The sequence below is a fragment of the Mustela nigripes genome, chromosome 1 (genome assembly GCF_022355385.1).
Source record: "Mustela nigripes isolate SB6536 chromosome 1, MUSNIG.SB6536, whole genome shotgun sequence".
In the NCBI taxonomy this organism is placed as follows: domain Eukaryota; kingdom Metazoa; phylum Chordata; class Mammalia; order Carnivora; family Mustelidae; genus Mustela; species Mustela nigripes.
Window position 1 is genome coordinate 89370967 of NC_081557.1, and position 17192 is coordinate 89388158.

The following is a 17192-nucleotide window of genomic DNA, read 5'->3' on the forward strand; positions in this document are numbered from 1 at the left end:
AAGTTCTCCTTGAGAAATTATCATGTGGTTTATCATTTGTTTATTTGTCTGTCTCCTCTGCTAGGTGGCAAGATCCTCCGGGGACAGGGGACAGATTTGTGTACCCTCAGCACTCTACCTGAAGATCAATATATGGTATATGGTCAAGGAATGTTTGATGAAGGAATGAACAATGGTGTCATTGGTATGAGACACCCCAGACAAGGCTGAATTTCTCCCACCTTTGAGTGCTGGAAGATTTGAGGACAATGTCATTGTCCTAATTCCCTTAACCTTACAACCCTATCATCCCCAAGGATGAAGAAGAACCTTCCCACCTCTACCCTCTAGGCACCACCTCTCCCTGGATGGAGAAGATATTTCCTACTTCCAGGTCTCCCTAAATTGCAGATTATTCCCAGCCCTAACCTCTCCCCGACCTCCAGAATCATTGATACTACTGTCTACTTGGCATTTCATTTTTCTTGGATGCTTAGATGAGTGTCCAGCTTAAGCTGACCAGTTCCAAATTCTTAGTCTTTTCCCTTATATTTGTACTTCTGACATTCTTTGTCACCTTAAAAAAAAAAAAAATGGCAACACCTCCCACCAGTTGCTCAAGCCAAAACCCTTTGGGCTCATCTCTTGTGCTCTGTATCTGAGCTGACAGCACATCTTGCTGGCTCCATGGCTGAAGTGTATTCAGAATCCAACCACTTCTCATCTCCATTGTGGCTACCATCTTAGCCTAAGCTACCTCTGTGCACAGCCTGGTTATTGTGTTTCCTCACCTGTGTCCTGCTTCTAGATTATTCTCCACACGGCAGCCCACCTCAGCCAGCCCAGACTTCTCCACTCCTAGCTCTCCAGTGGCTTACTTCATCCAAACTCAAAGCCAAGGTCCTTTCAGTGACCTCCATGAGCTTTGGGTGGTCTGCTCTGTGTTACTCCTCTGACTTTCCCTCCCGTTCTCTCCTCCTTCCTCACCCTGCCCCAGCCACACTGGCTTCCTTCTCTTCCTCAAACATGTCAGCTCTTTTTACTTGCTCATCCCTCTGCCTGGAACACCCTTTGTTCTAGAAAGTTCTTTCCTTTTCAACACTTGGGGCTCCACTCAAATGTCACCTGACCAGGGAAGTCCTCTCTGACCTCGGTGTTAAAAAGGCATCTCTCCACAGTTACTTTCAATCTCCTTACCCTTCTTTATTCTCCTTTATATGCTGTAGATTTTATAGGTGGCATCTTTCTGCCTATTTATTTATTTATGGCAAGCCGCTTGGAACTCCTGACTGCCATCTTCCCCAGCATGGTGTCCTCCAGGCACCGTTCCTGTCCCTCCCCCTAGTGCCTGGTGGCAGCTTGGTCCCGGCACTCACCAGGCGGGAGTTGTAGATGGGTGATTTGATGGGTGTGGTCACAGGGCAGTTGATCCTCTTCTCCTTCTGACGTCGGTTACAGAACCAGACTCTGACCACCTCCTTCTCCATGGACAGCTGCTCTGCAATCATGGAGATCTCCTCTGAGCTGGGTTTGGGGTTCTACAGACACCAAATGGATAGAATGTGGTCAGGAGGAAAAGGGAAGAGGGTCAAGAATCGGGGACGGGGGCCGGATGTTCCAAGGGAACAAGAGATGGACCGAATAGCATCAACATAGGATGGAATACTGGCTTTATCAGTTACTGTGGATCCTTAGAAAACTGCCTTAACCTCTCTGAGCCTCAGTCTTACACCTATGAAGTGAGAATAATATCTCCTGGAGAGGATCTCTGTGAGGATAAAATGAGAAAGGGTGTGTCAACTGTCCAGCGTAGGGCCTGCCACAGAACAGAGGAGCCATCAATGTTCTCCCCTTCTGTCACTTCTCCCTTCAGGAGTTTTGAAAAGAGGAGTCTGCTGCTGAGTTGTGCAGGGCAGGCAGAATCCCGAAACCCACGTTCCCCTCATGCCCCGATATCCCTTTCTTGTGTTACAACTTCCTGTCCTACCTCAAAATAGGAAAAAATAAAGACAAAGCATGTGGATCCATCGAGACTGTGGGGATAATATATATATAAAGTATCTATTATATTATACATTAAATATCATCTATTAATATAATAATGTATATGTCATATATCAATATAATAATGTATCTATTATATATATTAAACACTCTCTTGTTCCATCCTCTCCTTCCACCCAATCTTTGATCTCAGCCCCTTTCTCTCCTTCCTCTAGCCCCCTCCCTTGCTCCAGAAACCTAATCAGCAGGAAAAGCCTGCTCTTGTCATCCTGCCAGCAGGAAGCGGCCGTCGAATCCTTCAGCCAGATGTCCTGGTGGATCTGCTGGAGTGGGCAGCAGTCTTGAAGGCCCCGGGCACACAATGTTAAATGAGGCCAATGGCACGTCCTCTAGGGCCCTGTGTGGTGTGAACCGAAGCTTTGGAAGCTGGTACCTGAGGGATCCCAACTAGAAGCTGTTTCGATGCACCTGTTTCCCCCTCTTCCCCTTCCCCAGCTTCCACAGGGCACGAGCTGGTGTTATCAGCTGCCACATACTGGCTCAGGAAAATGCTTCTGCTACACGTTCAAACAAATGTACGTATAACATGATCACAAGCATTTACACACACGTGGAGGAGAGAAAGAGAAGGAAAGACATGTAGATGCCATTTAATGGCAGGTTTTTTTCTTTCTACTTCCCTGGGTTTTCCTAATTGTTCACAATGAGCATTTACTACATATATAATTTTAAAAAATATATAAATCAATGCATAGAAAGTAAAGAATTCCAGGTAACTCTACTTATCATGATGAGCACTTTGTAAGGTATAAAACAGTGGAATGCCTGTCGCATACCTGAAACATAATATAGTACATCAACTATACTTAAAGAAAAAATAAAAAATTTATATACAGTGGCCTGGCTTTGCCACAGCTGGATCAAGAGATCCACCCTCTTCTGGGACCCCAGATGTCATCCCTTAAGACTCCCAGTGAGAGGGACATTAGGTCCCCAAAAAATGTCAGGGCAAGAGGGGTCCATGGGGAAAGAAGTTGCTGGCAGTTCCCTTCATGGGCATACATAGAGGGCAGCAGAGGGTGTGTGTGCTTGCTTTGCGACCCTTTCCCTGAGTGTGCCCGCTCATCCAACCGTGTACATCAGCCCACCCGCTCCCGCCCGGAGGAGCCGCTCACATCTTGAAATCTTTTCTCCAGAGTCAGGCGGATGTTGGTCTCGATGCTGGTCCGTTTCTTCCTCTTCCTACCGAATACCTCACTGAGGCTAGGGAAAGAGCTGGGGGTGTTCATTGAGGGCTCTGATGGAGAGGTTTCTGTCGGGAGGCGGAAAGTCAAAGGAAGTTCAGAGAAGAGAACGCACTGGCTGGGCCAGGCTCTGTGTTCATGGCCTTGAAGTCCGACCCCGCTTCCCGGTAAGCTGTGCAGTGGCTCTTTCAAGACCCACCCTCTCCCCCTGCAGGTGAACTGGGACAGGCCAAGCGTCCTGCTTCTGCTCATAGGTCTGGGCGAAGGTCCTCCGCGACTCCCACGCCAGTGCCTCCCGTGTTTGCAGTCATGGTTCAGGGACACTTGGCCATCAGTGGCTGGCTAGGGGTGAGTGTGTGCAGGCAGAGATCCTACAAGGAACACTCATGAGTCTGTTTTTTTCCCCAGGGATGCCTGAATACTGAGTAAAATGGGAAATGGCGTTTGCAGCTAAAAGCACTGGCACTCAGTGGCAGAATATGGCGTGGAAGTCATTTTCTTTTCAGTGTTTAAGTGTTGGAGCCGAGGGAGGACCGATGGGCCGGGATACCCCTCACAAAGGACTCAGGCATCAGGGAGGGGATCACACTAGAAATGAACAATAAGGAACCTTCCCAGTGATCCTCACCGCCTCTGGTTGTCTCTCTCACTTCGGTGCCCCGAGAAGAGCTGCCTAAGGGCAACCTGTCTGGGGCAGCTTCTTTGCCCCTCCCCCATTCCACATAGAGGGACTTCTGAGGGGGTAACCCCTTTGGCTGCTTATCCCCCCCCAACACTTTCTCTCCACAGTAACCACTCATCTATGTGTATCTACTGACCAGAGCCCGGCCTGGCACAGGGTCTCTCTACCTTCTCTCTCAAGCTACACCACTGGTTCTCAACCGGGGCAATTATGTACCCCCCAAGCCCCCAGCAGATATTTGGCAGTATCGGGAGACATTTGTGCACGTTTTAGTGGGAGGCAGGTGCTGCTGGCATCTGGGGGTAAAGACCAAAGATAACTGCTAAATACTATGGAGTCCAGAGGACAGCTTCCTACAACAAAGAATGCCCTGGCCCATGAGATCCATAGTGCCATGCGGAAGCCCTGTTCCACTGCCCCACAACACCAAACTCATCTGTCCATTGTTCCACGTACTTTGCCCTTGACCCCAGGAACGCCTCCCAGGCCACCCTGTGGACTGAATCCAGCCAACCTCACTCCTGCTGTTAGCTTTCCCTACTTGTCCAGCTCACTGTAACTCCCTGCTTTCTGAAGTCCTACTCAAGACGACCCAGACAAAGGGCTTGTGTTGTGTCTATGGCCTCCCCTTCTCCCACACGAGAGCCTGGAGGACCCACACTTCTATATTCCTAATCAAGACATGGTCCAGAGAGCAAGGTGGGTAACTGTTCACTTTGGAGAGCTGTCCTAAAGTCTAGACTGGGTGGGTTTCTCGTGGAGAAAGGAATGGGGCCAAGTTTTCATGACCTAATGCCATGTCCTCCAAAGGACATGTCAGCTGACATTTCCATCTCTACTTGCCTGTCTCCCATGTCTTATTTCTCAAATGGTTCCAGACTCAGGAGGAGAAGGAGTCTTACACAGTGACTGCCTCAAGCCCCGACACAGACAGGTCCCTGGCCCCCTCCCAGGGTACCAGCTGTCCTTGTGTCCCTGCCACCTACCTGCGTCATGCAACCACTTCTCCAGCAGCGGCTTGAGCTTGCACATGTTCTTAAAGCTCAGATTGAGGGCTTCAAATCGCGAGATGGTGGTCTGACTGAAGTCATTGCCATACAGCTTTCCCATCGCCAGCCCCACATCTCCCTGTACGTGGGGATCGAGAGGGAGGAGCTGGAGACACAGGCTTCTTCTCTTCTTTGTCCCACCATCCTAGCACCAACCACGCACACAGAGAACCTTCAAGCACCCGCCCATCACCTCTTGGCTCCTTTCCAGGTGTTTTCCCTCTCAGAGGGAGAATTTGGTTCATTTCCTGCCCCAGACTCCGAGTGGGTCATGCCCATGTGTCTAACACCTTGCCTGGCTCTCATTCCTCCCCTGTCCCCCAGCAGTGTCCTCAGTTTCCTTACCCTTGACAACTGTGTCCTATTCCCTGGGACATAGGGGCACGATGAGCTTGCCCCAAATACACCAAACCTCAGGTTGTTCCTGAAACGTACACCCAGGAAGCCCGTCTCCACTCACTCAACCCAGTTCCTTCTGGCTCCCTGCAAACCAGACCTGAGTGAAGCCCAGCTTAATGCGCCTCTGCTTGAAGGTCTTGGCAAACTTCTCCAGCTCTTCCAGATCACTGGGCTCGTCAGCCCCTCCAGAGCTGGGTAGATGCTTGGGCACTGGGAGATGTGGGGACGCTTCCAGATGAGGTTCTAAAGAAGATCCTGGCAACCCTGGGTGCCCAATTGCCTAAGAAGGAACACATACGGAACAGATTCACAAATAGTCAACCAATCAAATGGCGTTTTCTGGTATTGCGTACTAACAGACCCACTTAGAGGATAACAGACCCCTGGGTACACTTGATACCTGTTTTGTCAGTGGTGTGGAAGGGGGAACTGAGGATTTCTATGAAGGGACAGCAAATAGCTAGAATAGCTGGGTAGAGACAGTAGGAGTGCAAGACAGGGAGGTGGCCTTTCTGGGTTTTAGGCTATGACTCATTGTTTGACTCTGAGCAGGTAACTTCCTTCTTTCAGTTTTCCACCATAAAAGGAGTTAGCGGGTTTGTTTACAAAGATTCCAAAAACAAATCTCAGAATGGGACAGGGGGAGAAAGGTTGTTTGCCTTGCCTGTTCTTTTCCAAAAAGGGAAGGAACAGGCATTCAATAGGTGTTGACTGAAGATAACAGAGGACATCTGAGACTTGTTATATTAATAGAATTTCCATAGAATTTTAAACTCCTGTGACTGCCATTATACTTTCTAACCCATCCTTTTCCTTCATGAGAGTGTTTTGTTGTAGTTGTTTGTTTTTAAATCGGAGGTATTCCAGTGCCATCTGAATATACCTGGATCTCATTTATGGTTGTCAGGAGAGAGTCTTCCTTCCGTTTATTTTCACAGAGAAATAGATCCTAAGACCTAGAGTCCATGTTGTTTCCCTTTTGGGGTCAGGAGTGACATCCACCACTTCACAAGGAGCAGAACACACACCAAGGGGGCCAGGCATCCTGTCCAGTCCCCGGGCCACTGCCCACGTGGACAACTTGGTCCACGTCAGCCCTCTTCTCTCCCCTTCCCAGCTGACTCTTTTCCTAGACTGGGGTGAACTTTCCTCCTTCACTCCTCCAGGACATGCAGATTTACCACTCAGATGCGCATCCTTAAGAGGAGACAGGGAAAAGGACCAGAGAGAAGTGAAGGACTCCTTTCCCTGGTGAAGGATCTTTTAGAAGAGGATGATTCCAAAGCCTCATGGATTTGATCCTATTTTGTAGGGAAAAGCCTCAGCCCTCCTGAGACTTCTTTTCCTTGATTCATTTGTTCTTTAATCCGACAAGTACTGAGTTCTTTGCTAGAGCTTCTTCTCCCTCCCTTTCACATCCAATCAGATGCCACGTTGCATTCCTTCAACTGCCCCAAACATCTCCCCGTCCGCCCCCTCCTCCCTACTCTCACTGCTACGACTGTAAGCAAGTCCCTTGTTACTGCTGCCTGGGACAATCTTAATAACCTTCTGAACAGTTTCTTTGCTTCTTAATATTTTAAGATATGAGAGTGGATCTTAGGCCCATGTAAGATCTCTTCTAGACCTAAGTCTATGATGAGATTCTGAGTCCTCGGGGAGTGGAAGAGTTCAGGACTCCGGTGTCCCCATTCCTACCGGCCACTAGATGGCACCCTCTCCCCTTCCAGACGCCTTCCCTGGCCTCTCTAGCCCTTTAGAGCCGGGGCCCTGAGTGATCCATGGGGGATCTTTGCATGGAATAGCGACCCTGGGCCTCTGCAGTTTGTTTCCCGCAAATCTGCACGTCTGTCCCTTGAGCTGTGCCAGTTATTAACTGCACGGGGACAGCCAGATGAGGGGAGGAAAGGCCGGTCCCGTCCGGCTCCCGCTGCTCTTAGCAAGTCACACTCCTGGCCTGAGGCTGCCTCGGCCAGAGGAACCAGCTGGCAACCAGGCGCTGGGTGGAAACAGGGCAGCTCAGCAAGCTGCCCCTCTCGCAGATGGCAGACCTCCCGACCTGCACACATGCACACTGCAGGAGGCAGTCTAGAGCAGTGGGTCTCGAGAAGGACCCAGAGGTGAGAGACTGTGTCATTGTGGTCTTGGGACATCAGGCCTGTGGGACTCCGGTCTCCTCCTTGGGGCTTGAGAGCACCCGTGGCAGGGCTGACGGTCTCTGTGGCTGCCCTGGAAAGTTGGCAGACCCCAGGTCCTCATGGAGCGAGTGAAGCCAGGGCCCGATCCAGGCCCGAGTGGAGGGCCTGCACTGTGGAGCAGGAGAGTCCAGGAGCGGACATCTCTGGGCTTTACTTCTGGCTCCCCAGGTGATGGGGTCAGTCACTTCTCATGGCCGTGGCTTGCATTCCTCTCGTGTGAACAGGGATAATCCCTTGCTAGTCCCTGTTCCCAGAGGGGTAAATGCCCCCATCCAGGGGGTGGGGGAAAACCACTGAGCTGCTCTGTCAAGAGCCAAGGCATCCCTGGAGGAAACAGGAAGAATGTGGTTGTTTACCTGGGACGCCAGGCCAGGCCCAGTCTGCGGGAGGAGGAGAGAGCTTTGTTGCTGTGGAAAGGGGAGAAGATTTGGCTGCAGACCTGGGTGAAAGGGGAGGGACAAAGGAACAAACAAATAAAATCCAGGCCATCTGAAAGACGTGCTCCACAGCTCTGGAACCGAGATAACTGTCCCCACCCCCTGTGACCTCATCAGGTCCCTCAACCCACCCCAAGCCCCGTGAACAGGGCCCCTACAGCCACGGCCCTGGCATTGCCACACACAGGTGGAGGTGAATGAGACATGGGGTAAATATGTAAGCAGGATCCCCAAACCAGTCCTTCTGCCTGCCTGCCCGCCAGCCTGGATTGGTGCATGGGTTAAGGAGGCTCAGGGCAACCTGCTCTGGGATCTGATAACCAGGACTGAAGAAATCCGACAGGGAAGGAAAGGCAGCTGGAGCGGAGGAGCTGGCGAGTTCCATTGTGCCTGTAGAAGGAGGCTGCGAAGGCCCGAGCAAGTCTGCAAGGATGCCAGACCAAGTGGATGTGGCCAGAAGGCTGCACTGGCCAGGCCAAGGGCTCTTGGCAGAATGAGGACATTTTATACTCGGGAGGAAAGGCAGAGAGAGAAGGGAAGACCAGGGGCCAAGCCTCTGGGAGCTCTGTCTGGTGCTATGGCCTCTCCCTGTTCCTTGTGCTGCCTGAGGACCGCTCTCTCCTTCCCTCTCCGAGAAAATGGTCCATGAAGGGCTCTGCCTGGTTGCTGGTCATGATGGTGACCTCCCTCTAGGAAGGACCACAGCTGGGAGCTCTTGCTCTCATGGCGGAAATGGAGCCATCAAGTGACCAAAGCAGACAATGGGGCAGATCACCCCAATCCCTGAACCCAAACCCGAACCTTTGGTCTCTGTCCTCGCTAAGCTGCTCTGGGCCACTGATGTACAGAGCTGCTGATGCCGACCTTTATGCTCCCCAGTCTGTAAAAGTCAGGGCTGAATATTTCCTTATTAAAATAAACAAAAAGCTCTTATAAGGAGCTCTGAACTGGGAGTCAAATGCTTGAATACTAATAGTAATCTAACATGTATACTGCATTTTGAAATGCATAAAGCCTTTTCATATGCATTATTTCAAATAACCCCCAATAACCTTGTGAGGTAGAATTTTACTCTTATTCTATATTTTACTATTATTCCATTTTGTTTCATTTTACTCTATTTTTATTCAGAGAGGTTAGGTTAACTTTCTCAAGGACACACAGCTAGTAAGTGATTTTTAAAATTAAAAAAAAAAATTAACCAATGAGTTTTCTGACTCCAAATTTTGGGGGGTTTTGTTTGTTTATTTGTTTTTCCCCTTGCATCATATACTGCCCTCATTAGTTATATGTCTACGTCTGGGCCATTTTGATATCACTGTCTTCTAAAGATGAATGGAATTAACTGTTACCTTCTCTTTCCTATTCTAGGAGTATGATAGACATTGCTTGGCTAAAATAGATATGTAAAGGTTCAAGTATGTTCTTTTTCATCATTATAAAAATGTTCTGAGATGCCGTGGAGCCTAGGGATAGGGACTGTAATTTAGGCAAGTGCTAGAGATGGAAGACAGAGTTGGATTCTGGATTTCCAAAACCTCTACCTGGGATTCGTACACTGGTGGAAAACTCCTACTTCCTCCACCCCTCGGGCTCTAGTTGGTAGAGATGAGAGAGGGAGAGGCAGCACAAGGCAATGGCCAAGAACACAGGTTTCAGAGAAATTATTATGGAACTTTATTATGCCACTGGAGACATAGTATGGCTATCTACTGCACGAGGTGATTTTGAAAAATTTCAGGAAAATCACTCATCAGAGCTCCTGGCAGCTCAAGAAATACTAGCTGTTATTATGAATATTCTAATCTGTTTGCTCTTGGTCAAGGAGACCTTCTCTGGTAGTAATTTCCCTGCCAAAGAACACCTGAAAACCTCCTCTATAGCCTCTGGGTGGCGCTGCAGCTCTACCCAGACAGTCACAGCCAGCTTTTCAGAGGTGAAGGATTTCCAAGGAACAGAGACAGGCAGGCTCCGCAGATCTCCAGGAACTCCTCCTTCCCATACCGCTTCCCCTGCCCGTGCCCCCAGCTCCTGGCTACCTTGTACCCCAGTCCGTCCTGACCAGGAAATTGAGGGAGATGAGAGGGAGAAGCAGAGAAGGTTCCTCTGCCTGGAGGGGCAATGGTGGGCATCCCTTCCCGGGGAGCTGAAGTAGACAAGCTGATCTTAAGGTCAGAGGGGTGAGCCACTCACCCCATGCCCCACACTTGGGCTCCCTCATCCAGCAAGCAGGGATGGCATGTTGCTGGACTTGGCCGGTGTGGGAGGCGCCAGCCAGGGTTCTTACCTTGCTGCCCAGATTGGGTCTGAGATAGCAGGAACTGGGATACAGACTGTAGGTGGCCAGGAACGAGCACGAGCTGCTGGAGCGGATGGAGGGAGGTCATGTCCTGTATGCGGGGGGGAGGGACACACAAATATCACGGAATTTACACGCCAGGGATGCTGGCTCCCTCTGCCTGTTGCCCATCTGTCCCATGGGGTCTCCAGACTCAGAGACTTTGTTGGCTGTGACCTTGCCTTATGCCTCTGCGTAGCTCAAGTGCCTGGCACGTAGTAGATATTCCATTAATGCTGGCATTGTTACAGCTCCCGTGCCTGGCCAAGCAGTGCCTTGCAGCCCATCATAGTTAAACTTTGCTTTGTTATTTAACGTCTGTGTCTGTCAGTCTCACCACCCCACTAGACTATAAATGTCAGAGGCACGGGCTGAGGATTACCGATCTCTCAGAGCTTCGCCCTAGAAATGGCAGGTAATCCCAATCATCCAATTTTGTATGTTTTAATCTCATGTCACTTGAAAGTCATATCTAGGCCATTTCCTGGGCCTGAACCTCTCCTGGAGGAAGGAGCAAGTTATCAGGTCTTAATGCAACAAATTTGACTAGACAGAAAGTCCATGATCCCCGAGTTCCTCCCACCAGCTCCCACCATGGAGATACCAATCCCAATGCTTAGGGCATCCAGACCTCCAGGACTCGGTGCACAAAGATGAAGAAGAGAGGAACGGATGCTCATTTTAATCTTAAATCTTTCTAGAAAAGGGGTGGTATTTCTTCCCCAGATTTTCCAGAGCAAGAGGGGGGCTGGCCACAGGGACATCCGCCCTCTCAGACATTTGTCGTTACTGTTTTAGGGTGCCTCCTTCTTCCCCCAACAGCACTCTGTTCTGGTTTGGCTTTGTTGCAAAAGCTTGAGGGAGGAGAGTGGGCTCACTGGAGATAGAACCACTCTATGTCTGTAGCAGTGGCTGTCAGCACAGGGCTCCCCCAAAGTGGCCAGCAGACACCAGCCCCAACGCTGCTAGGTCCATTGTTTTGGCAGGATCAGTTCTCCTTTGTCCCAGGGAGGTAGAGGTAGCCAGGCTTCCCCTTTAAGAGTGCTCTCCTGTCTTCTCATCCCCACCCCAGGCCTTCATCCCTTCTTCACATTCCCTGGAGGACGGTTTTGCAGACCAATCTAGATTCACTGAGAGCCAGGTCTAGAGGTGAGACATGTTGCAAAAGACTTCAGTTAAACTCACTGGCCCGCTGAGACTATCTGGGCTCCCTGACATGGGCTGGCATTTACCCCGGACATTTGGTTTCCAGGCATCATCGTGGCTCCTTGACTCAGGTGGCATGGCCGATGCGAGAGGGTCTGCTGCAGGGAGTCGCCGAGGTCCTCAGTTTTAATCTGTAAGTGGAGGCAGTAGGGGAGTGTCAGTTCTGGGCCTCCGCCCCCGCCACCCCCGGCAGGCAGAAAGGGAGGCTTGGAGAAGGTCAAGGTGATGAGTGATGAGTGACAAGGCCAGAGAGTGCAAAGCTAGCTGGGTGCCTACGGGGTTGCAGCTTGATAGTCCTGCCTGCCTGTGCCCTTCAACGGCTAAGAGAGAGGCGAGTGGCCCTCTGGAGGAACAGTCTGTAAGCAGGTGGGGAGGGGTTCACAGATCGATCTGCCCCCAGTACCGTTTGGTGGGCTGTGCCGGTGCAGAGGGCAGCTTACCCTCTCCCTCCATGAGATGAGAAAAAATAAGTATGTTGCAATGACTATAAACATTTCTGTTGAGTTCTGAGTTGATGCTCTTTTTTTTTCCCCCTTGGGGGAGATGTTAGAATTTCCTTTGTGAAATGATGCTGAATCGAAACGGGGTTTGATTTTTTGTTTATTTTTAATTTTTTTTTCTTTCGTCATCTCTAGATGCAATGTGGGGCTCGAACTCACAACCCTGAGATCAGGAGTCATATCACCTCTGACTGAGCCAGTCGGGCATCCCTAAACAGTATTTTAAAAATTCCCCACCTCACGGAGTGCACAGAGGCTCAGTCAGTTCAGCGTCTGACTCTTGGTTTCCATTCACGTCATGATCTCATGGGTGGTGGGATCAAGTGTCCGTGTCAGGCTCCACATTCAGTGTGGAAACTGCTTGAGATTGTCTCTCTCCTCCTCCCCCTGCTTGCACTCTCTCTCTCTCTCTCTCAAATAAATAAATCTTTAAAAACAAGAATAAAATAAATAAAAATGTCCCACTTTATTAAAAAAATAATGGCAACCCTTTATCAATCTTCCCCATACTGTGTTTTATTTTTCTGGTCCACAAAATCCCAAAGTCTGGGAGCCAGTTTCCCCTCTGTCCCCTTTCCTTTGTTTTCCGCAGTTAGCCACCTTCTGTGTGCTAAGCTGCTTCTGCCACCCGCCCTCCTCACCCATGTGGCTTTGGTGACAGTCTTTGCCTGTCTCCCTACAGGTGGGGACATGTTTCCCTCACAGTCACTCACTACTGCAGTTGCAGCCCGAAGGGCCTGCGATGGCTTCTAAACCCTCTCTAGCCTCCCTCCACCAAGCACCCCCCCTGTGGGTTTCCCAGGTGTCCAAGGGCAGGGCAGGACACACCATTTGTGCCCACCCCTCCTCCCACCCAGAGAACAACTACCCTCTGGCAGCTTTTCAGGAAGTCCACTGGGGAGGGGGGAGCCAAGTGACTGAATTCATATAATATGACAAAGACCATAGGCTCTAGACCTTATCTTTTAAAATACACTGTGGAGACCCTCTGATGGAAATTCTTGGCCACAGATGTCCTACTTAAACTACTTTCTTGGTCTACACTGGGAATGTCACTGACATCCTAGAATCTCTCCCGTCTTAGTTTAACCCAAGTTAAAGGTTCAGGTGAAGCTACATTTGTGCTTCATCACTGCAGAGAAATGGACTTTGGATCACAAAAGGAAGACTTCCCTTTGGCTAGAGAGCTAGGAAGATCCTACTGAGTGACATCAGAGACCAAGAAAACAGCTAGTGTCCTAAATGCGGTGCGTTGCACACAGTGGGAACTTATGCGAGTTAATCGAATAAAAGACACAAAGAGAACCCATCTCTCTACAGTCTCCAGCAGGATACAGTCAGGAGAACATGGAGCAGGGAGCTAGACCCTGCTTCCAAGTCCTAACCTGGAGTTTAGCTCACTAGGTAACCTCCAACCATCTTTTAGCCTGTAGGAGACTCATTTTCTCCCATCTGCTATGACTCTAGATGATCTTTCTCTCTTCCAGTCCTAAGACGGAATTACAAGTTCTAGTTCCCCGGGGCATTGGGCAGACTTGTCTGGCCCAGGTTGCTGTGACGTTCTTAGGTAAAGCACACCTACACAGCACCAACAAGCCAGGGTTACACCAAATTTGGTAAGAGGGGGCTTCTTTCAGGGACCATCTGTCCAAATCCCTCTTCTCTCACCTAAAGAGACCTGTTCTGGAGCCTTGGAAGCAGAGAGGAGGAAGGGAAAGCAACTGGAAGTAGCACAGTGAGGGGCAGAGAGTTGAGACTTTCTGAAAAACTCTGAAGGCATGGCCACGCAGGAGGGATTTCCAAGCTCCCATCCCTACCCCCAGTGCCCCTCAGCTCTTCCCACCCACGCTTGGCATCTCCCTCTAAGAAGCTCTGGTGTCCTAGTTCTTCCCCTAGAAATTAGAGTTTTCACATCCTAGATTCCAGGGAAACATTTGTTAGCAGGTTTAAAAAAGCTAGGAATAGATGATAAGACCACTTATTTAAAACCACCACCAACCACCACCGCCACCCTTAAGATTGGCTCGAAGAGATTTTACTGAAGCAAAGCCTTTGGGGGCCGGCCTTCCCTCCCTGCATCTCCCTTCTAGAGCCCTCTCCCACCCCCCAGCACATCCCTCATCTCAGCGGGGAGGGGGGAGGAGGAGGGGTGACGATAGGTGAGGTGGGATGGAGGAAGGGGGACGGAGGGAGAACACTGAGCATTGCAGCCAAAGCCACGCCCGTGGAACCACCTGGGGCGGCTTGGCATGGTGCCAGCTCCGAGGCAAGTGGCAGGGTTCCTTTATAGACTCGTTATGCGCAATGGAGATAAGAAGGTGCAGCTATGACAGAGCTTGAAAACATGTGCTTTGCCTCCAACCTGTGTGCTATCTGTTAGAATCAGTGCCAGGTCTTCCTGCAACACTTAATTTCAGAAACCAGCGCCATCATAAAAGAAAACGCACCCTTTCATCTGCTTCCTGGATCAATTGCCCTCCAAACTCTTTTAGGGGCATGGCCGACCTCCCAGTTCTGAAAATGAAGCGGCTGATAGCAGAAATTCCCTTCGGGGGTTCATCCGGGGCGTTCTGACAATACCCCCACCCCAATGCCCCAACTCGTGTGTCATTCTCCTGACTTTCTGTTTCACCAACATTTTTATTCTTTCATTTTTCATATTTCATTAGCCGTTGGGTGTGAGCTGCTGACAGTAACCCCCAAAGAGAAGAGTCCTACGCAAACCAAATCCAGAGACACTAAAGGAGATTTCCTTTTTCGAGGATAAGTTCTAAAACCTCTGTTCTGGTAGGTGGCTGTCGGAAGGGGAAGAAGTGGGGAAAGGCACATTTAGGGCTCTTCTAGCCTTCAGCACACTCTGACAATTCTCTAAGAGTCCACAGACTGAGAAACTCCGAAATTAAGGAACAAAAGCCCTTCCCAAATCAAAAAATCCCTTTCACTGCTGTCGAATGGAAAAGATTGGAGCCTTTCCAGGCAACTGGGTGTTGGTTGTGGATCTGGATGGTGAGATAGAGAGGCTTCTGTTGGAATCCCATTGACTTCTAATGTGAGAACCTGAGGCAAATTGGGTGAAAATCCAATTTCCCCCTTACTTGTGAAAACCCAACCAAACCCACAGCCTGCCTGGAATCGGGAAGACTGTCTCCAGGGTCCCTTTTGTGGTTCTTCTCATGTCAATGAAATCTTTCTCCAGGTCCTGCTCGGGACGGGCTACTCCCATGGTGGGACAAGGGCCGCCACAGAGGACCTCAACCTGTCCCGGCCACTGACCATCCTGTCCACGTATTAGATGAGGTTTGTTAGTTCGGGATTTTCTTCTGCCCACTGTGCGGTGCACAAGTGTTACCCTGAGTCTTGGGCTGTTGACCAGGGAGGTAAAAAGTCGTCACGTGTGATTAGCTTTTCTAAGCCCAGTGAACTCCCTGACATCACCTGCTTGAGAAAGCAGTAGCCTCCTTCTGGGAGGAGAGAGCCCCCTCTAAGGAGCTAGAAGCCTTCAGACATTCCTACTTGGTTTCTCTTCCCAGCTGGGCGGGGGTGTAGGGATGAGTATTTACCTTCCCATCTCATGGAGGCCCAGAGAGCTTCAGAGATGGGTATTAAGTTACATAACAAGACACTGGCATAAGTCCCTTAAGGGAATGATCCTCTGACTCTCTCCTGGTGCTCTTTCTACAAAACAGTGCGGCAGACATCCCAGGAAGAGGAGACAGCATAGACTGTGGGTGATGGCAAGGGTGGTGTTCTGGCCCAGACAACCCCGCGGACCTCCTTATGAACCATCTGTTTTGGGGTCATGTGATGGGGCAAGGGGGTGCTGGGGTACCCCTCCCTAGCCCCTCCCATACAGTTTCACATGGTTCTCTCTGGGGGAAACAGCCCAACGCTAATGAACAGATCACTGGCAATGCAGACGATCAAAGCTGTTGTCTTGGTTGCATAACTCGTTTGTGGAAAGTGTTTCATAAACATTTCACAAGAAGGAGAATTTCAAAGCATGAACATCTCCCAACCTGCCTTCAATTACAGGCAAGACTTTTTTTTTTTTTCTTTCTCCCCCCTTCTACACTTCTCCCGAGCAGTAAGGAAGAGTTTCTGTTTTGTAACTGATGTATAAAGGGTTGGCAGCGAACACGTTGCTCATGAAAATATCCTAAGAATATATTTCAAGTGGTGGAAGGAGGCAGGCAGGTAACTTGTCTCTGTGAACAAGGCTGAGATTCCCCCAGGAGATGTTGTCTGTATCTTCGCTTGGGAGACTCTCCTCTTTCCATAGTTCTTGGTTGTTCCCTGGGAGTCCAAGACTTCTGCCTCTTCAGAGGTCTCTGGGAAGTGCCTGGGGAGATGGCCTCACCCATTCCCTGGTCTCTAGTCAGACCTACGACAGACCCGCCTAGATGCCCCTTTGCCCATAGACACTGGGATCGTCTTCCTGACCGCATCAAACCTCTAGACAAAGGCGGAGAAGAGACGGGGACCCTTGAATAAGCTAATAGCTTCTTAGGAAGCCCGGGCCATTTGGAGTTGCCACCTCCTGGAAAGAAACTTTTCAAAGACACATCCTTGTTTTCCTGGCTTGCGCCTACTCTAGAAATGCAACCAGCTTATCAGTCATGTTAGTTAATGTTTTGGCTTCAGTTCTTAGGACCTAGCATGGCTAGTGTTGACACATGTGTGAAAAACCCCATCATTTTAAACCCATAAAAGTTTTCTTCTCCCTCTGGCACATAAGTCCATGCATTCAAGTTTAATAACTCTGGGAAGGGGCTGTGCCCTCACCGAGGACGCATCCTTGCTAATGTTCTTTGGTGCCTAGGACTTGAGCAACTTTGTACCGCATTCCTTCGGTGCCCTCCTGAGATGCCTGTGGCCTTCCCTTCCCGTGGGTTGACAGGAACTCTCTTTTTTGACCCTGATCCCCTTTGAATCAGACTGTTCTTGTTCTCCCAGGACACCTGGTGGAGAAGAGCCCAGAGCTACTACGGTCTAGGGAGGAGTTCCACAGAACGGTTGACTTGCCCACACAGAGAGCAGCGCTGCCCTCAAATAAATGAAAGTGCGGGAGGCAAGAGGTACAGTGTAGGGGGGGGGGGAATGCTGGGCATGTTTCTGAATCAAACCCTGAAAATGGTTCCTGAGCCCAGTGGCCATTC

General features: G+C 50.0%; 1 protein-coding gene across 1 annotated transcript in view; it reads right to left on the reverse strand.

Moving 5' to 3' along the window:
* Positions 1-17192, reverse strand: part of POU2F3 (POU class 2 homeobox 3) — a 76673-nt gene that overhangs the window by 7309 nt on the left and 52172 nt on the right. Inside the window, exons 4-10 of the mRNA XM_059415369.1 lie at positions 11563-11667; positions 10280-10382; positions 7912-7994; positions 5455-5637; positions 4896-5037; positions 3159-3295; positions 1356-1517 (exon numbers count right to left, since the gene is read on the reverse strand). Of these exons, the coding sequence (XP_059271352.1) occupies positions 1356-1517; positions 3159-3295; positions 4896-5037; positions 5455-5637; positions 7912-7994; positions 10280-10382; positions 11563-11667 (915 nt within the window). The remainder of the gene's footprint in view (positions 1-1355; positions 1518-3158; positions 3296-4895; positions 5038-5454; positions 5638-7911; positions 7995-10279; positions 10383-11562; positions 11668-17192) is intronic.